General features: G+C 45.9%; 1 protein-coding gene across 1 annotated transcript; it reads right to left on the bottom strand.

The window, feature by feature from the left end:
• Positions 1–14,619: 14,619 nt before the first annotated feature.
• Positions 14,620–16,059, bottom strand: LOC123076329 (transcription factor PCF7-like). Its single transcript, NM_001428192.1, has one exon. It carries the CDS (start codon positions 15,508–15,510, stop codon positions 14,806–14,808), a length of 705 nt encoding a protein of 234 aa, NP_001415121.1. The 5' UTR covers positions 15,511–16,059; the 3' UTR covers positions 14,620–14,805.
• Between the last annotated feature and the right edge of the window lie 1,339 nt (positions 16,060–17,398).

Here is a 17,398-nt window from a genome sequence, read left to right as displayed (position 1 = left end):
CCACCCCGCAGCCCCACCTCGCGCCACCGGAGCCGCCGCCGCCTATCCGATCCGATCCGGAGCCGCTCGTTTTAAAAAAAAAACTCTAGTTCATTTTTTTAGATTGGTTCGCCGGTTTTCTCGGTTTAGTTTATTTTGCGGACGTTCGTCCGTACGTTCATTTTAACGAACGGTTTTCGCCCGTTAGTCACAGACAACGAACGTTCGTTCGTTAGCCTGTTCGTCAGTTTTTCTTTTTCTCGGGTTTTTCGCGATTATTTTCGATCGCGATTTCTGATCCGATTTTCGTTTTAGTTTATCTTATCGCTCGTTTATCGGAATCAGGCGATTCAAGCGCCTAGATCTTCGTCTCGAAACCCTCTTTCTGTTTAATCAACTTGAACAAGATTTTGGTACTGTAAAATTTGACTTTAGTCCAGATTAGTAATCAGATCTTGTTTCTTTCGCAGTTTGAGTTTCGTTGCTCCGTTTGATTTGATTCGTTTTGCAAACCGGAGTTCTTAAGTTCAACTTTCTGGTCAAGTCTTCTTATTTGAGTTTTGCCCGTGCATCTGTGATTGATTGCTTATGTATGCTATTGTTTGTTTGCAATAGAATTCCCGGAGTGCGAAGCGTGCTACTACGAGTCCCTAGGTTTTGCGGATCGTCAGCAAGGCAAGTAACACATTGATCATACTCTTTTCATACCCAGTTTTTATGCATTAGCTCCAATCCTCAAGCACTGCATGAATAGGATGTGATTAACTTGTGGGTATTGGGAAGTAGTTGATGAGGTAGAACCTATTGCCCTGTTATTATAAAACCCTTGGGAGTTACTTCTACGTAATGCTTATATTGCTATGCTATGCTCGTAGACGTGGTTTGGGTGAGTGAATCCATGACAGATGTGAGTTTGTTAATTAATGGTTCAACTTAAGGTGGCAACTTTAATACACATCTGGGTGGATTGCTTGTCGGGCACCTGGAGAATCCAGTGTTGTCCTAGGATATCCCGGAGTACCCGTGTGATCATCCTAAGGTCCGCCACCTAGGCTCAAAGGGAACTGATATTTCATGCTAGAAACTTCCGTGTGCAGCCACAAGCTATTATGGGCTCTAGCATAGTTGAGTAAGTTGCATGACCTTTTCCAGTGGTAGGCTAGCAGATGTAGAGGGATGTAGGTTGGTACTGTCTACCCGGGGTTAGAGTTAATGCTTCTGAAAGACTGTGTCTCGGTCATCCGTTTCTCAAACACCATGTAGTGCGAGAAATCCAACGGAGGAGATCGAGTCTTGTGGGGAAAAGTGCGCAAACCTCTGCAGAGTGTACAATCTAATCATGGTTAGCCGTGTCCCCGGTTATAGACATCTTGAGTATCTAGTACTTGGATTATCCTAAGTATCTCATCACTTTAATTTAATATTGTTGGGTTGATAATTACTTTTAATTGGGATTGAGTTGGAGGAACCTTCTCAATGATGTTTCAACTACCATGATAGTTAAATAAAATCTATTCCTTTGTTGTAGGGAAAAATTGGCTTTTCGCAAAACTATAACCATAGAGCTTTCCACCACCCAAATATGAATGTAGTGATAGCATTTATTCTGTTCTTGCTCTACTGTGTTATATTGCCAACATATTCCATGTGCTGACCCGTTTTCGGGCTGCAACGTATTATGTTGCAGACTTTTCAGATGAGGAGTAAGGTTCGTTAGGTCGTTGCCGTGCAGCTCAGTTATGCCATTGGAGTTTATGGACTCACTTATTCTTCCAAGCCTTCCGTTGTTATCGTATTAGATGGCCTTATGCCATATTTATTGTAGTAAGTTCTCTTTTGAGACATTCGATGTAATAAGTGTGTGATTGCTACTCTTTTATAAATCCTTCGGGTACTGTGTGTGTCAGCATTACCGATCCAGGGATGACACGGAAGCACAGAGACTTGACCGTTTGAGGTCAGGTCACTACAAGGAACGGGTCACATGTGGCGGAGCAAGATACCTCCCCTCACTATCTACGGGTCAATAGCTCCTGTGCGACATCTTTCGTGGGAATTGGACGGAGTGCGACGTTGTTGACGAAAATGGCTTTGGGGCGACAATTTTGAGAGAGTAAATAGCCCAGACACTACATGGCCCTTAAGCTGAACTGATGCCCTCATTAGCTGTTATGGGTTGGACCCACAACTTATCCACGTAAGCGCGGGACCCACAACTTGTCAAGTAAGCGCGGACCCACCTCTTCGCAGCTAGAAGAGACGACCGCCCGCCACCGCCCATTGCTTCCCCTTTCCCCATTCTTCCTCTTCTCTGGCTAGCTAGTGCAGATGTCCACCTCCTCCACCACGCACTCAAACTGGCGTCAGTATGGTCCAGTGCCGCTCACAAGGTGCCCTGACTGCCCACCCCCAGATCCTCTGAAACGGTGGGTCAGTAGGACTGATGAGAATGGAAATCTTGGGCGGGAATTTGTGAAGTGCTTGAGCAAAACAATGGCAGGAAGGGATGGCAAGGTTAGATCTCAGTTCTTAGCCCGTTCTTCCACTGCCGTTTGCTCTGATTTCTCCATATTTTGTTTTTCCCCTCGAATTTGGAATTTAGGGTTCATGTTGTTGTTTTCAGATCCTGAAGAAATGCACACATTTCGAGTGGATGGATGATTACGTTGAGAGGATTCAGTTCAAGGGCTACATTGATTCGAGCGGGCCGCAACCTGGGAGCTCAATTTGGGAGGGGTGCCGCAGATGGAGAATTTGGGGTCGAGCTCGGATAGAGGGGGAGGCAGAGTCGTGCCGGTGCGAGGTATGCGCGCAATGCTGAACTGCACTTGGAGTCTGAACTAACCGAGGAACTGAAGAAGATCAAGAAAAATCTAATGGAGATGATTGATTTGTAGAAGCAAGCAAATATTATGGCAGGGGGGTTCTATTGTTGTGTCATTGCTCTGTTTTTGTTTTACTTGTTGTTCATCCGTCATTAGAGGGGACAGTTAGATATGTCAGGGCAAAGGATGCGATCTGTGTGCCATGCCAAGTTCATGTAACTGAATCGAAGCAGAAATATTTAGTGTTCATGCTCTGTTTTTGTTCTTCAGTTAACAGAGTGCACACCAACAAATTCAGTCTCTAGTAAAAAAAATCTTGTTGCCGAATAGATGTTGGGCCGTGAAAAAATAACGAGGCCCAAATAGAGACAGGCCCACCGACGTAGGGGCACCAGCCCAGTTTTATAGCATAGAGGCACCCATATTTAGGAAAAAAAATGCTTTGATTAAAACCTCAAAATAAAATTTTGCTTCAGCAAATAAACTTTTAACAAACATATACTTCTTTACTTCTTTTTTCTGTAGCCAATTTTTTCTGTCGAATAAATGTTCGGCCGTATGTATTGTAACTTTTTTGTTTTCTTTACATATTTGTTGCTTGTCCACTATGATCAAGTTAAAATTCGCTTCAAATAGCTCGAAGAAAATGTTCCTGTTTTGCTCTGAAAATATTGGACAGACGTAAAATTCAAACAAATATTTTTAGGAGCACAGAAATATTTCTTTTGTGCATTTGAGTTAATCCAATAATTATTTGCATGAACTAAATTAGTTGCATGTCCATGGTTGCACAAAAATTTGCACCCTACACCTACTAGCTAGGGTGACCCTATTAGCCACGGCCTAGATACATGCATCCACACATGCAGCACACCAAGATATGAAAAAAATTGCAAAAAAATTTGGGTACCCATACACATAGATCAACTAGATAGAACGTCAAGCACGATATACATCAACTAACCAATATCAACTAGATAGAAAAAAACCCAGATAGAACACATCACAATATAGTAGCATAAGTAGTAGCATTGCATGAGCTAGATATATAGTACCACATTACAACTAATATAGATAAGGGTAGCACGACATACATAGTACCATTACAGCTTATATATATAGTTCATAGTTCAACCCAACACGACAATAATAAAACACCACCGGCTTGCTTGCTTGCTCCAAGGCCAACTCCTCTCCTCCATGGCCAACTCCTTCACTCGTCGTCGTCAGTGGGGTACGGGAGGGTGTGCATGCGCTCATCGGCGGGGAAGGCACTATCGAAGTCGGTGAAGATGTTGTACATGGTGAATGCGATGAACTTGCACCCACACCAAAAACACGGCCGAGGAGGTAGTAGGCGTCGAAAGGGTTGGTGAACCTCACGATGAGCCCGATAGGATGGCCATTGCTACTGACCTCTTTGACACGGAACATGGCCGGAGAGCCCCTCGGGAGGTGGCGGTAGCGGCGGAGAGGAAGAACTCGGTCAGCCCCCTTGCCCCCCTCCACCTCGAGATCGCCCACACCCGTAGGGTGTTCTCACCCGGACACTGGCAGGGTAGAGCCTCTCGGGGAAGGTGGGCGGCACACGATAGGTAGCCCCGGTGAACTGCATCTTGCTTGCTAGCTTCGAGTGGATCTTGGGACAGCTCGGACGGCTTGTGGTGAAGATGGGAGATGAAGGAGAGTGAGAGGAATATGTAGGCTTGGGTGTGCTTAAATAGCCGACGTGCACCGTTTTAACGTTTTCTTTTCCTCTCCCTCGTAAGGGCATGGGAAACGGGCAATGTGGCATCGAGTCACCCGAGCCAACCCGTGTGTACACGCGCATGCATTGTGGTAGTAATGTCAACGACCCGCGTAGCACTGTAGAAATTAAAAATGCGTCGAGAGATGAGATCGATGCCATGCATGCAGCGGCTAGCGATGGTCGGGCATCTAGACCCATCTAGAATGGGTAAATAGCCATAATGCGATGAGGGTGTCGGCGGGCGTGCTCGATGCCATGCATGCAACGTCGAACGATTTCTTTGTCGTTCAATGCCCTTTTTCAATGGTCTCGAAGAGAGAAATTTCCGGCAGGGCTGCTCCCCGGCTGCGCCGCGTGCATGCTTTTCAGGTCAAATGCAGTGTGGTGTCCATCGGTCCAACGGGTGGGCTGCTTTAATTAAGCCCAACAACACATGGCAGGCCTGCTCAGTCTTACACAACGTAAAAAAATGGGCTAAAATGACCAGCCAATGAAAGCGCAGCCCGCGGATCTGTGACGTGGCTCCTGATCCAGACCGTTGCTTATGTTCACATCCATCCAATCGTCCAGAATGCTGCGTGTTATAATATTCAGCATCTTCGAATCAGCCAATCAGAGTGCAACCCGCGAATCGCTGACGTAGCCCTAGTGCTGATCCAGACCGTCCATTCACAGCAATCCAATGGCCCAGAGGAGTGCGGGGTTTTTGATGGGGTTTTGAGGTATTTTGAGAGGTTTTCAACGGTTAGGGTTGAGCATAACTAATTCAAAAAAAATAAAACTATATAAAACTTGTGCCGATCATTCTTCTATGTGACTAAGTATCTAGGAAAAATAAGAAACTTGGACTATGGATATTTTCATGAAAAAACCTTCACAAAAGATGGCTATCAAGAACGACGTTGTAGGGTTTTGAAGAGAAGTGAGCTAGGGCTTAGTGTTAAACATGTCATACTTGATCGAAACGATCCAATATCAGGAAGGACTCTTATATACACACACTAGATGTCAAGTTTCCTTTTTTTTGGCTCATTTAGAGAAGGACGGAAAAAAACTTGCTTACAAATGGGTATGTTTTCCCTAGCTTTTGAGGGGTTTTGGAGCTCAAGTGGAGACATTTTTAATGTCCAGAGTTTCACATAATAAAAGTGCTCCGATTAATCAACTAACATGCATAATAGTCTAGAAATCATTGTAACACCAATCCACAGACCAAATAACTTCAAATTTGAATTTTGGCTCAAATTTGAATTTTGTCTCAAACTTGAATAGTATTACACAAATACACATCATATAAAAGTAAAAATACCATTACACAAATTCAGGCAAGGTTTTATTACTATAGCATAGTAGCAATACACAAGTTTCAACAAATTTTCACTTCTGCTTCTTCCTACCACTCGATTTCTTCTTCTTCTTTTTACCAATGCTTATTTTTGGTTGTACAACACCCAGTTCACTCAAGCTCTTGATTTTCTTCACTGGACTGCCTGGAACAACAGCTTCATTTCGCACCACAACAGTTGCAGTATCATCGGACCCAATATCACCAGTTGGCAACAAAACTTCCAATATAGGCTCAGTTGGCACCACATCAGCTGGAATATCTTCAGTTGGCAACTCAACTTCCAACATAGGCTCAGCTTGCACAACATCAGCTGGAATATCTTCAGAGGTACCCATATCTTCAGTTGGCACCAGAACATCAAAATCTTTCTCATCTTGCAGCAGCACATCCAAGTCTTGCTCATTTTGCACCACACCATCCAAGTCTGGTTGAATGTGTATTGTTTCACCGAAACTTCTCTTTCTTCTACAACCATTGCCTCTTGCCTTTTTCTTTGGCCAGCACTCTTCAACAACAAGGGGCTCACCTGCACGCTTCCTCCTAAAAAGATAAAGCATGTCAACTGGCTAGTAATTGAAAATGCAAGAAAATAGTAAACAATGCAAACATATGCCCACATACTTTGGCCTTTCAGGAGTGTAACAACATTTGGGAGATCCAACTCGGTGCCCAAGTTCCTGGCACAACTTGCATCTATTTTTGTTACCTTTTGGGACCTTTTGGCTTTGCATCCTTCTTTCCCTTGCCCTTTTTACTACTCCCACCTTTCTCAAACCATGCCTTGAATCTACTCTCTTTAGGCCTGCCAGCCTTTCTTTTTGTTAGGGGAGGACACATGGAAAATTCAATTTCCACTTCAGGCCACTGAGACTGATCTGTAAGTGCTGGAATTGGAGTTGCATATGCAGCCTTGAATCTTGCTACTGAGTAATATTCGTGCAAATATGGGTGCATTTTTATCTTCGGTCGGGAGGCCAAGAAAAGTATGGCATGATCACATGGTTTCCCAGTGTGCTGCCACTCCAAACAAGTGCAATCATGCATTTCAGTGTTAACAACATGCCTTCTACCAGTTTTGGTATCTCTAACTTTAGCACCCCACACAGAAGATTTTTCAACAGATAAATGTGTAAGATTTCTGCTCCTGTTGACCACCTGTTGTACCACTGCAGGAAGCTTATCCCCTTGTAGACAATCACCAATCCTTCTTCTCAATTCCCAGAAGCGCATGATCATGATCCTGATTTGGTCAACCATGTTATGCACATGCAAATTTTTAAACTGCTTCACCTTGTTGTTAAAACTTGCTGCCAAGTTGTTGTTGATATGATCACACTTGATGGCAGTGTTAAATCTTGAAGTATACCATAATAGAGAATGGTAGGTCTTCACCCATGGACCAAACTCAGGGCATGCTGTCATTATCTTACCAAGATGATATGAATGTGTCTGTTTAGTGTAAAATCTTGCTGCTGGCCACATGCGCCCAAATTCTTCCCCTCTGAATTTTTTGATCAAATTCATCCACATATGGCCGAAGCACCCCCTTTGCTCACAATGGGGGAAAACATTCTTCACTGTGTTTTCTAGCCCTTTGCATGCATCTGTGTGGACTACCAAAGGTGACACTGGCCCTGTGCATCTTTTCAACTTCATCATGAACCATGTCCATGAGGCCTCTGTCTCTGACTGAAATAAGCCAATAGCAACAGGGAACATCCAGTTGTGTCCATAAAAAGCATTGCAAGCTGCCAGTTGACCATTCCACTTCCCAGTCAAAAATAATGAGTCTATGCTCAAATATGGACGACACCCTGCCTTGAAGCCATCAATGCAAGGCTTTAAAACCATTAAAAACTTAGAGAAAAGGACTCTTCCATCCTCTGTTACCTCAGTATCTATCTCCACAACACTGCCAGGTGACCTCTTCTCCACCTCTGCTTTGAAATTATAAAGCATCCTAAAAGTATTTGCTCAGTCACCATATAATTGTTTCACTGCCCTTTGTTTTGCCTTCCATGCCATGTTATACTTCACCTTAATGGATTATTGCTTTTCCAAGTCTACTTTAAGTTTCTTTGTAGTAGTGTTTGGTTTCTTGGCTAAAATAGGAGTGATCTTTTCTGCAATCCAAAGTTGTGATGTCATGGTTGACACTCTCTGTGAACTTGTAATACCATTATGTTGGTGTGGGATTTGATTCACCCTAATGGTACTTCCATCAGGTTGGCGTCTAGCAGATATGTACCACTTGCAAGGCTTGACACTTCCATCAAAACCTCTACATCTTGCATAAAACTTCTTTCTATCAGTCCACTTAGTCTTGGCATCAAACTCATGTTTGACGGCATAAGTCTTGAAACACATCCTAAACTCATCCATGTTTGGGAACAACTTCCCCACTGCAATAACAAGGTTTTCCTTGTCATACACATTTACCAACTCATCATCATGTGCATCATCTACATCATCTGCAACATCTTTCATCAGCTGTCCATCCACATCTTCAGTTCTATCTCTTTTAGCATCAATATCAGTAGGCATACTAGACTCACCATCCTTCCCCTCCTTATCTTCATCAGCTACTGGAATGCCAAAAAAATTGGCCATCTCAGTGTCATCCATTGGTGCAATAACTAAATCAGTTGGGTCATTTAATTCTATTTAATTCCAATCAACAGAAACAACCCTTGCAACACCATCAGAGCCCTCTTCTGCATCACCCCCCTCGGGTAATACTATCACTTCACATGTGCACATGGGCATTATCTGCCTCTCTGAAGCCCAATCATCATCTACCATCTGTGAAGCTAACTTTGAGGGTACATATCCAACCTTAGAATCTGATTTCAGATCAACAAGCTCTGCATGGAACATAGTCTGTTTGGTTGTCCAGCCATCTTGTCGATCGATTTCATCAACCATCTCTTCACCATCCTCAATTCTCACATACTCTCGTTTCCAATTATCAAACCGTAACAATGCCACATCTTGCTCTGGACCCCAAAAAATGCTCTCCCCAAATTTTTCCACCACATTCTTCACGGCCTTCTCTTCCATGCTCTGTAATTCTTGTGGATCAATCTCTGCAAAATCAATCTCCCACTTCACAATTGTATCTCTCTCTATGTCCCGCATGCTGCCATCACCTAGCTTCGCCTTAAAAGGAAGGAATTCCACAGTGACTTCGAACGTCCGAGCATCATCCTCCCTGTTTGTCAATGGCAGGGCAGTGTGAGGTGAGCTAGCGGAAGCAGACGAGGCACAAATCACATAGCTTGGAAAGGATGCACATTAAGGGATTACCTAGTCGATGTTGTTGTCTCTGGCGGCTCCATCGGCGGCGCCCCCTCCCACCCACCCAAATCTGGATCAAATCGACCAAAAACACCAAAAACAGAGGGAAACAGAGGCGATGCGGTGAGATCTAGCTCGACACGGAGGGGAACGGGACGGGTAGGGTTCCGGATTCACTCACCGCAGCCGCCATCGTCGCTGAGAATGAAAGCTCCTCCACGCTGCTATCACCGAGAACAAAAATCTCCGGCGCCGGCGCCGGCTCACCGCCGAGAACGAAGAGGAGGGGGGTGGGAGAGGTACACGTTCAGACAGGCACGGGGACACGTTTCACCTGATGCACTGCCAAGTGGGGCCCGTAACTAGATGCACTGCCAAGTGGGACCCACATGTCTTAAACATAACCTCGCTCCCGTTGACGATCAGTTTAACTGCCCGACTGGGCCTTGGCTATTTGGGCTTCTGAAACGTAGTACTACAGCTATTTTCATCAACTATGTCGCACTCCTTCCATTGCACCTCAAAGATGTCGCACATGAGCTATTGACCCCACTATCTATGCTTCATTGACCCAGCGTCGCAATGTCTTAAGAGTGTTTGCCCTTGAATACCTCAAATACTGAGTATGCCATTATGAATGGCGGCACTTTTTATTATCAAGTACCAGAATTCTTTTAGGAAGCTACTCGAGCTTCATATATATGGACCCAAGAGAGGACAGGGAGAGAATACGTGGCGCTGCTGTTCAAGTAGTGTCAAGCATGAGCTGTACGTACTCGTAACAAGATGTCGGCTTGATGCGAATGTACGCTTTAGCAAGTGTACTACTAGTACTTTACGACTACATGTTATGAAGAGCACTAACCGAAGACGATAATCTAACATTATCATCTTAAGCCCAAACACACAGAAGGGCCAAACGAACACAGCCAGTATGTATGCATCTTTCTGAGTACTACTATAAATTTTATCAGTCTTTTTACAGTCTTACAGCAGCGTGTCTTCCTAGGAGCATTATACTAATAATTTTCCGGGCTCGTCTACAAGCTAGAGCCAGAAAGTACACCGGTCTGTGAGCACTATATGGAAAAGAGCGTGGCCGTAGCTGGCAGCGTACTGGGGATCTGCTCCTATGGCAGTAGAAAGTGACCTATCCTCAGCATCTTCAAATGGGAAAGAGAGCCTGCAATCATTGTGTGCCATACTTTACCTATCATGCTCGGCGTCTGAGCAAGCTACCAATGCACGACAAGGTGAGAGAGACGATGTACAGATGACATATGCCATGCCAGGAGCACTGTAAAAAACACTATGGGCAGCTAGCAGCTTTCCCGTTCCACAACGTAACGGCTTGAAAAGAGGGATTTTATTTTCTTCTATGAATTTATGATCTTCAAATGGTATCTCGCATGAGCATGAGATGTTGTTCCAAGTTCGGTTGATAGCTACATAATTTGTCAGAGGGCGATGCCACATAAACCGGCAAATTAAAGTATCTTTATGCATTTGGATTTCACAACCATATATCAGAGGCGCCCACCACCTCTATGATGTGGCCAGACCCAGGCTGAAGGATGGCTACCTGGTAGCTGTTCGCTGCTACCATTGCTGGACCGGCGAAGCTGGCAGAAGAATCATCGCTGAAGCTGGTGCTTGAGGGGAGCTCGCTGAAGCTGGAGCTGTTCTGCGCTCTCCCCTCCCACCTTGATTTCCTTATGCTTTCTGCTGGCTGGTCCCTCCCCTGGGATGGTTTTCCGCTATGTGACTGGCCTTGTGTGAGCAAGCTGAACCTGGTTTACAATCTGTGACCGCGAGTTTGTTGCTGTATCCAGATACTTGGTTTCATTTTTAACAAAAATGGAAGCGGGGTCGAGGCCCTTTTCTTCTAAAAAAATATCAATGAAAAATTATACTTCCTCCGTTTCAAAATATAGGGTTTACTAATTGTTCAATAAATCAAAGTTCTCTTAACTTTGACCACGACTACGGATAAAATGTATTACGCTATATATGTTGGTTCATGAGATCAAGAGGTTAGAGGTTAAGTTTGCTGAACTAAAAAAAAAAGAGGTTAAGTTTGCTCATTTAGACGTGTCATGTGAGTCAGTTCTTAGCAAACTTTGGTAGGTTTGACGAGCACACCGTGGTGTGGCTCAGGGCAGGTCCAGATGACATGTTTGTGTTTCTTTTGTCGAGAGTACGCTTAGGCGTATCATAGCTTTATAAAAGACATAATGTCAATTACAAAAACACTAGCAGTCGCGACGAACAACTAGCGTAGCAACTAGCGTAGCGCACACGACACCCGGGTAAGATCAAAGACAACCACCATCGCAAAGCAAGGTACAACACAAAAACGCATATCCTAAGGTGAAACGTGCCTGTGTTTTGTATGCAAGACCTTGACATTGGTTGATGAATAAACAGTCCCCCCCCCCTCTAGTAGAAAACGAAGCTTTATCACTGGTTCGTAAGGGCCTTTAGTGCCGATTCTGCAATCGGCACTAAAGAGTGGAGACTAAAGCCCCCTCCCTTTAGTACCGGTTCGGCACGAACCGCCACTAAAGGCCCACCACGTGGCGTGAGCTCGCGCTATGGTATGGGGGACTTACCAACCGGTACTAAAGGTTTTTTTTTTGAAATTTTTTTCTGAAAATTTTGGGAAAAAAATTTGAATTTTTTTATTTTCAATTTTCTGAATTATTTGATGATTTAGTCTCTAATCACCCCTCTTAACTACTCAAGTGTGGATCACTCATTCCAAATCGTCTAACTTCCCAGCCGGTCACCCATCCTCTCACTCCCCCAGCCTGAGCACGCTTAACTTCGGAGTTCTATTCCCTCTACTTTCCAAGTCTGCACTTGCTGTTTTTCTCACAAATGTAAGCTGACAATCCTATTAACCCTCAGCAGTTTAGCTTGAGCATTAGTCACACGTTTCACCGTCCGAGTTTGAAACTATTATTCTAAAAAACAGTAATTATTTAGTAACACTAATATTTTTTGAATAAGTTTGACCACAGTTTGACCATAGTTTGACCATAGTTTGACCAGATTTGACCAAAATTCAAAAAAAGAAATAATTATTTAGTAACACTAATATTCTTGAATAATTATGTACGTAGTAACATTAATACTTCTTGAATAAGTAGTTTGACCATAGTTTGACCAGATTTAACCAAAAAAACTGAAATTTGAGCATATCTTTTTTTCCTTTTGGAATTTGAGGATTCTAAAAAATTGCAAACAGGCCATAGGCTGTCAAAATCGTATGCGGATTTTCGTGCTGATTTTTTTGATATATTATACGTTTTTTTCTGACATCGTATGCAAAAGTTATAGCCGTTGATCGTGGGGCCCCGGCCTGACGCCAGCCTGCCACCACCCCTTTAGTACCGGTTCGTGGCACGAACCGGTACTAAAGGTTCAACACGAACCGGCATTAATGCATAGCCGTTCGAACCGGCACTAATGGTACCATTAGTACCGGGCCAAAATCAAACCGGGACTAATGTGTCTCACATTAGGTCCTTTTTCTACTAGTGCCCTCCCAACACACACACAAGTTAGAGAAAAATATCAGTATGTATAATATGAAATCATTATCATTAAATTCTTCATTAAATATTTATTTATTTAATATTATAGATGTTGATGTATTTGCTATAAACTTGGTCAAACATAGAAAATTTTGACCTTTTGAAAAACTAATACACCTATATTTTGAAATGGAGGGAGTAGTATATTCTTTTGAAAAACTAACAAAACCTCAACTTTTATACCCGAAGCCCGGCTCACAGGCCTGAAATGTCTAAAAACTAGTTTTTTCCTTTGAAAATGGGTAAAAAAGTATGTATTGCAAAATGATTTGATTAATTAAAATCCACTATTTATCTAATTTTTTGGGTTAAGCTAGAATGGGTTCAGTATTTTCATGCTGGGTTTTCCTAAGCCCAGTCCAAAACCTAGCCAGCCTTAATAAAATTGCATATATTATGCGTTCAAAACTACATGCATGCTTGATCATCGCATGTAGAACTACATGGTTATTATACCATTATTTCTTAGGACATCTGCTCATGGTTTCCAAATAGATGCATGCGAATAATGGACTCAATTTTGGTTTTATAATTTAAATATAAAACAACAGTAATACTTCCTCCGCCCCACAATATATAAGATGTTTAAACGTCTTATATATATTATGGGACGGAGGGAGTACTAGGGAAGGGGAGAGGAGGTGTGTACAAAATCATTCAAAAATTGTCGGTAAGATCATGTAACTCAAGCCGCGGCAGTTTCTGCTCTAAAAAAATCATGAGGTGGTCTGCCATAATACTCCTATTTCCCCCCAAAATTTTATGTCTATTTTTAACCGCAGATTATATGGTACACGGTAGCTTACCTCAACCGTTTAACAGCCACAAACTAAAAAGATATCTGAGCCTAAGTTTCACTTTCATGAATAGACTGACTATCATATCGTCTCCACGGAGACTGGAATAGTGAATTTTGACTTAAGCAAACTAACACCTATTTGAGTATGATATGATATATTGATTATTGTGTGTCTTATCTGTTCTTGCGGGGAAATTAAGGACAAAATTATCAACTGTTCCATGAACTCGGAAACAAATTGAGAAATCAGAAGAGATGGATCCTCACACGCATGCAAAGTGCAGTTAATCAAAGTGCCTAGCCTAGGCTCGAAACAAGGACAAGGAGAAAGAAACACCGGCGAGCCAGTGCCAAACTAGCCGGATGTTGTTTTGTTACTGTCTCAGCCTCTTTTATGCAACTGTGAGAAGTACGGTAAACGTCGACATGCAGCATGCAGTTTCAGAAGATTCACAGTCCGGTGAGCAAAAAGATACCCCCCAAACAGTGGAAGGAAAAGAAGAGAAAGCGAAGAGGTAAAGATGCCACTCACTTCCAATAATAGAGGCATCGAGAGCAGATCTCCGCCCTTCCTCCTGCCTGCCCCCCTATCATTATCAGCAGCATGGACATAGCAGCAGCAACAAACAGCATTTCCATTACACTTGCCCCTCCTAACAGCTACAGTAGTGGATCGAATACTTTCTCAGTTCAGCCATATTTTAAGTTATTTAACTCTCCCTTTTGCTGGCCTCTGCATTGCCTAGATGTTACTGGAGGCTGCAGAGATTTAGGGGCCTTTATGGAATCATCAGGATTAGCTAGCTATAGGGACGACAACCTTTAAATTTGCTAAAAGTCTTTGAATATTCCTTAGCTTAGAGTATAGCCAGATAAGAAACATTAAAATATCCAAAGGGGGCAAACCGTCAAGATCATCAGATCATTTCATCTCATCATCGCCGTGTCTTGTCCATGCCGAGAATAAATCAAAGGGGAGAAAAACAGCAACAGGAGCAACTAATGCAACAGTAAAGCTGTCGAGGTCCAAGGGAACGTACTCTTAATTAATTAAGCCATAGTTGTACATGCATGAATGAATATAAAAGTCGTAACAGCTAATGACAAATCTGATGACATAAACCCTACATAAAATGACATACAACTGAGCACCGGATCAAATGAAGTGCGTTAACAGAAATCTCACACCTCATGCGCCGGCCGGTTCATCAGTCTCTTCGCATCACGTCGCTTCCTTCCTCCTCCTCCTCGCCCTGGAGCTGGAGCCGCTGTCCAGCCGGCGCGAGGAACCCCATAAACCCGCCGCCGCCGCCGCCGCCAACCAGATGGCTGAATCCGATCTGCCCAGACATTGCCGAAGGCTGGTGGATTCCGGCGAGAGGGTCTAGCCAAGCGCGGGCAGACGCGGCCCATGCGGCACTGGACTGAAGGGTTTCCCCGTTGGACGAGAAGAGCTGGCCTTGGTCCAGCCCTTGCCGCGCCGGGATGCCTGCAAACATGTAGCTGTCGCCGTTGCCACCGGCGCCACGGCCCTCTCCCGCGTCGTTGTCAGAGGCATGCCACGACGATGGCATTCTCTGGCCGTGGTCCGGCCACCCTGGAACGCCTGCACCCGAGATGATACCGTGATGGTTGGGAGATACATGGCTAAACATGTTATGCTGGTTGGACTGGAGGGTAAGGCACAGCTCCTGGGGCTGGCTGCTGGTGGTGCGCGACAGGAGGTCTGGCGGGGAGCCCCGGTACTCGTCGTGGCCGCTGGCGGTGGCCGTGGACGAGGAAGGGAACAAGGACTTGACACTGTCGGAGACTTGGTCCGCGCCAAGTGAATGTTGAAGGAAGGAGTTGGTCATGGCAGTGCCGCCGGGGTTGCCGAACCCGTAGGACGACGTGGAGGTCACCTGCTCGGACATCTGCTCGGCGGCCTCGGGGTCCGCGGTGGGCGGCGCCTCCTCGGGCCGGTCGGGGAGCTCCTCGATGGCGGCCTTGGCGTTGCGGATGAGCCAGTCGACGGCCTTGCTGGGGCGGTCGTAGCCGAGGCGGTCCTGCACGTCGTAGAAGCGGATGGCGGTGTGCGCGGCGAGGCGGACGCGGCGGTCGCGCAGCCCACGCGCGGTGCACACCTTGCTGTGCCTGTCCTTGCGCCCCGCCGCGGACCGCACGATGCGCCCGCTCCCGAATGCCGTCGCCAGGGCGTCCGCCACCGGCGTGGATTCGCCGCTGCTGCCGCCATCGGCGCCTCCGCCCCCTGCCTGCTGCCTCCGGTGTTGGTGGAGGTAGCCGAACCCTTGCTGGTGGTAGATCTGGAGCTGCGCCTGCGCCTGCGCTCTCTCCTTCTCCTGGAGCAGGTAGTGCAGGGTGCTGGTGGTGGCGGCGGCGGTAGGGTTGCTCCAAGGGTCTAAGCCCTTGGACAACCGGTTCTTGTCCTCCTCCAGCTTGAGCTACCTCAATCTTACACCACTCCACACACCCCACCAACAACCAACCGGCCGGGAAGAAAGGGGTAGCCGGCCAGGCGAGATAGTTAATCGCAGGACGAAATACTAGCACACAAGGAAGGGCCTATGTACTACTATTCCTGCATGGGATTGCCATATCTCTTTCTTGTGCTGCGCCTAGCTCAGCTCGACACCGAGGGAGAACCCAAAGATTTTAATGGCCACGGCGGAACCACACAAGCTTAATAGCTGCTCGCTCGCTAGCTAGTCGGCCGGCCTACCTGCTGCCTCCCTTTTGTGAAAGTGACAAGCAAAAGAGGGCAGTGAGTGCAGTGTAGATCTTATCTTGGCAATCTAGCTCTTTGTGTGCTAGCTAAGCTCACACTCGGATCGATTCGATGGGAGGGAGGGGCGAAGGAAGATCTAGTGAGGGAGTGGGTAACCCTCCGTCCAAAAGGTGGATCATTATTATGCTTCTACTAGTATTTCTTACCCACATACTCTATATGTAAACCTTGAGAAGGACATGTGGTGCATGCACTCTTGCTTGAGTTTAGAGCATCTACCGCCGGACTTCCAAATCCGACCTCTTTAACGTCTGTGGACACGTTCGGACGTGTCCACAGACAATGACCGGTCACACTTCAAATATTTGATTTCTCAAATTAGAAACCTCAAATCCATACTATTACATGCAACATAAACCGATCTTTAAGCGGAGCTCTTCCGGTTCCGCTGTGCCCATGTCCGGCGACCGGCTGTGCTCTCCAGAGTGTTGGTCCGGTCGCCGACAAGGTAGAGTAGGGCATGAGACATGAGCCGGCTCACGGGACTCAAGGTGCCGACGTCTCCCATGCCATACTCTTCCTCGTTGGAGCCCGAAACCCGAATGGTGCTGATGGATGTCAGCTCGATGATGGAACCGTCCTGGGATGAGCCAGCGACATCCATCATGACGCGGTTGCGGCGCTTGGACTGGTGCACCATACGGGGCGCCGGAGAATGCGACTTCGCCTCGCCGATGTCCACTGCCACGAGGGATGTCGCCGCCTCCCGCGCCCGCTGCCTCGCACGGCCGGCACGCCGCGCCATGTTTGCGCCAACGGAGGGGTTGCGCGTCCACCACTGCGTTCGGACGCCCGACGGACTGCGCCATTTGGGCGGAGGCAATGGATTTTCAACGGAAGGAGTCCGAGCGCTGACTCGCACGGGCTTCCTCCTGGAGCGGCCGAGTGCAACCCGGACGGCCACGTCCTCCTCGGGGCCGCATGGGATGAGCTCGGGGTCGATGGATCTGGAGGTGAAGGACTTGGATCCACTACCTGCCATGCCGGAGATGGCCGGAGATCGCTGGGCGGGAGTT

Source organism: Triticum aestivum, chromosome 3D, assembly GCF_018294505.1.
Source record: "Triticum aestivum cultivar Chinese Spring chromosome 3D, IWGSC CS RefSeq v2.1, whole genome shotgun sequence".
Classification (NCBI taxonomy): domain Eukaryota; kingdom Viridiplantae; phylum Streptophyta; class Magnoliopsida; order Poales; family Poaceae; genus Triticum; species Triticum aestivum.
The sequence above is the reverse complement of the archived record's forward strand: the minus strand, read 5'-3'. Positions and strand labels throughout refer to the sequence as shown.

Coding starts and splice junctions, on each gene's coding strand:
- LOC123076329 (NM_001428192.1), bottom strand. CDS start 15,510: ATGTCCGAGCAGGTGACCTCCACGTCGTCCTACGGGTTCGGCAACCCC.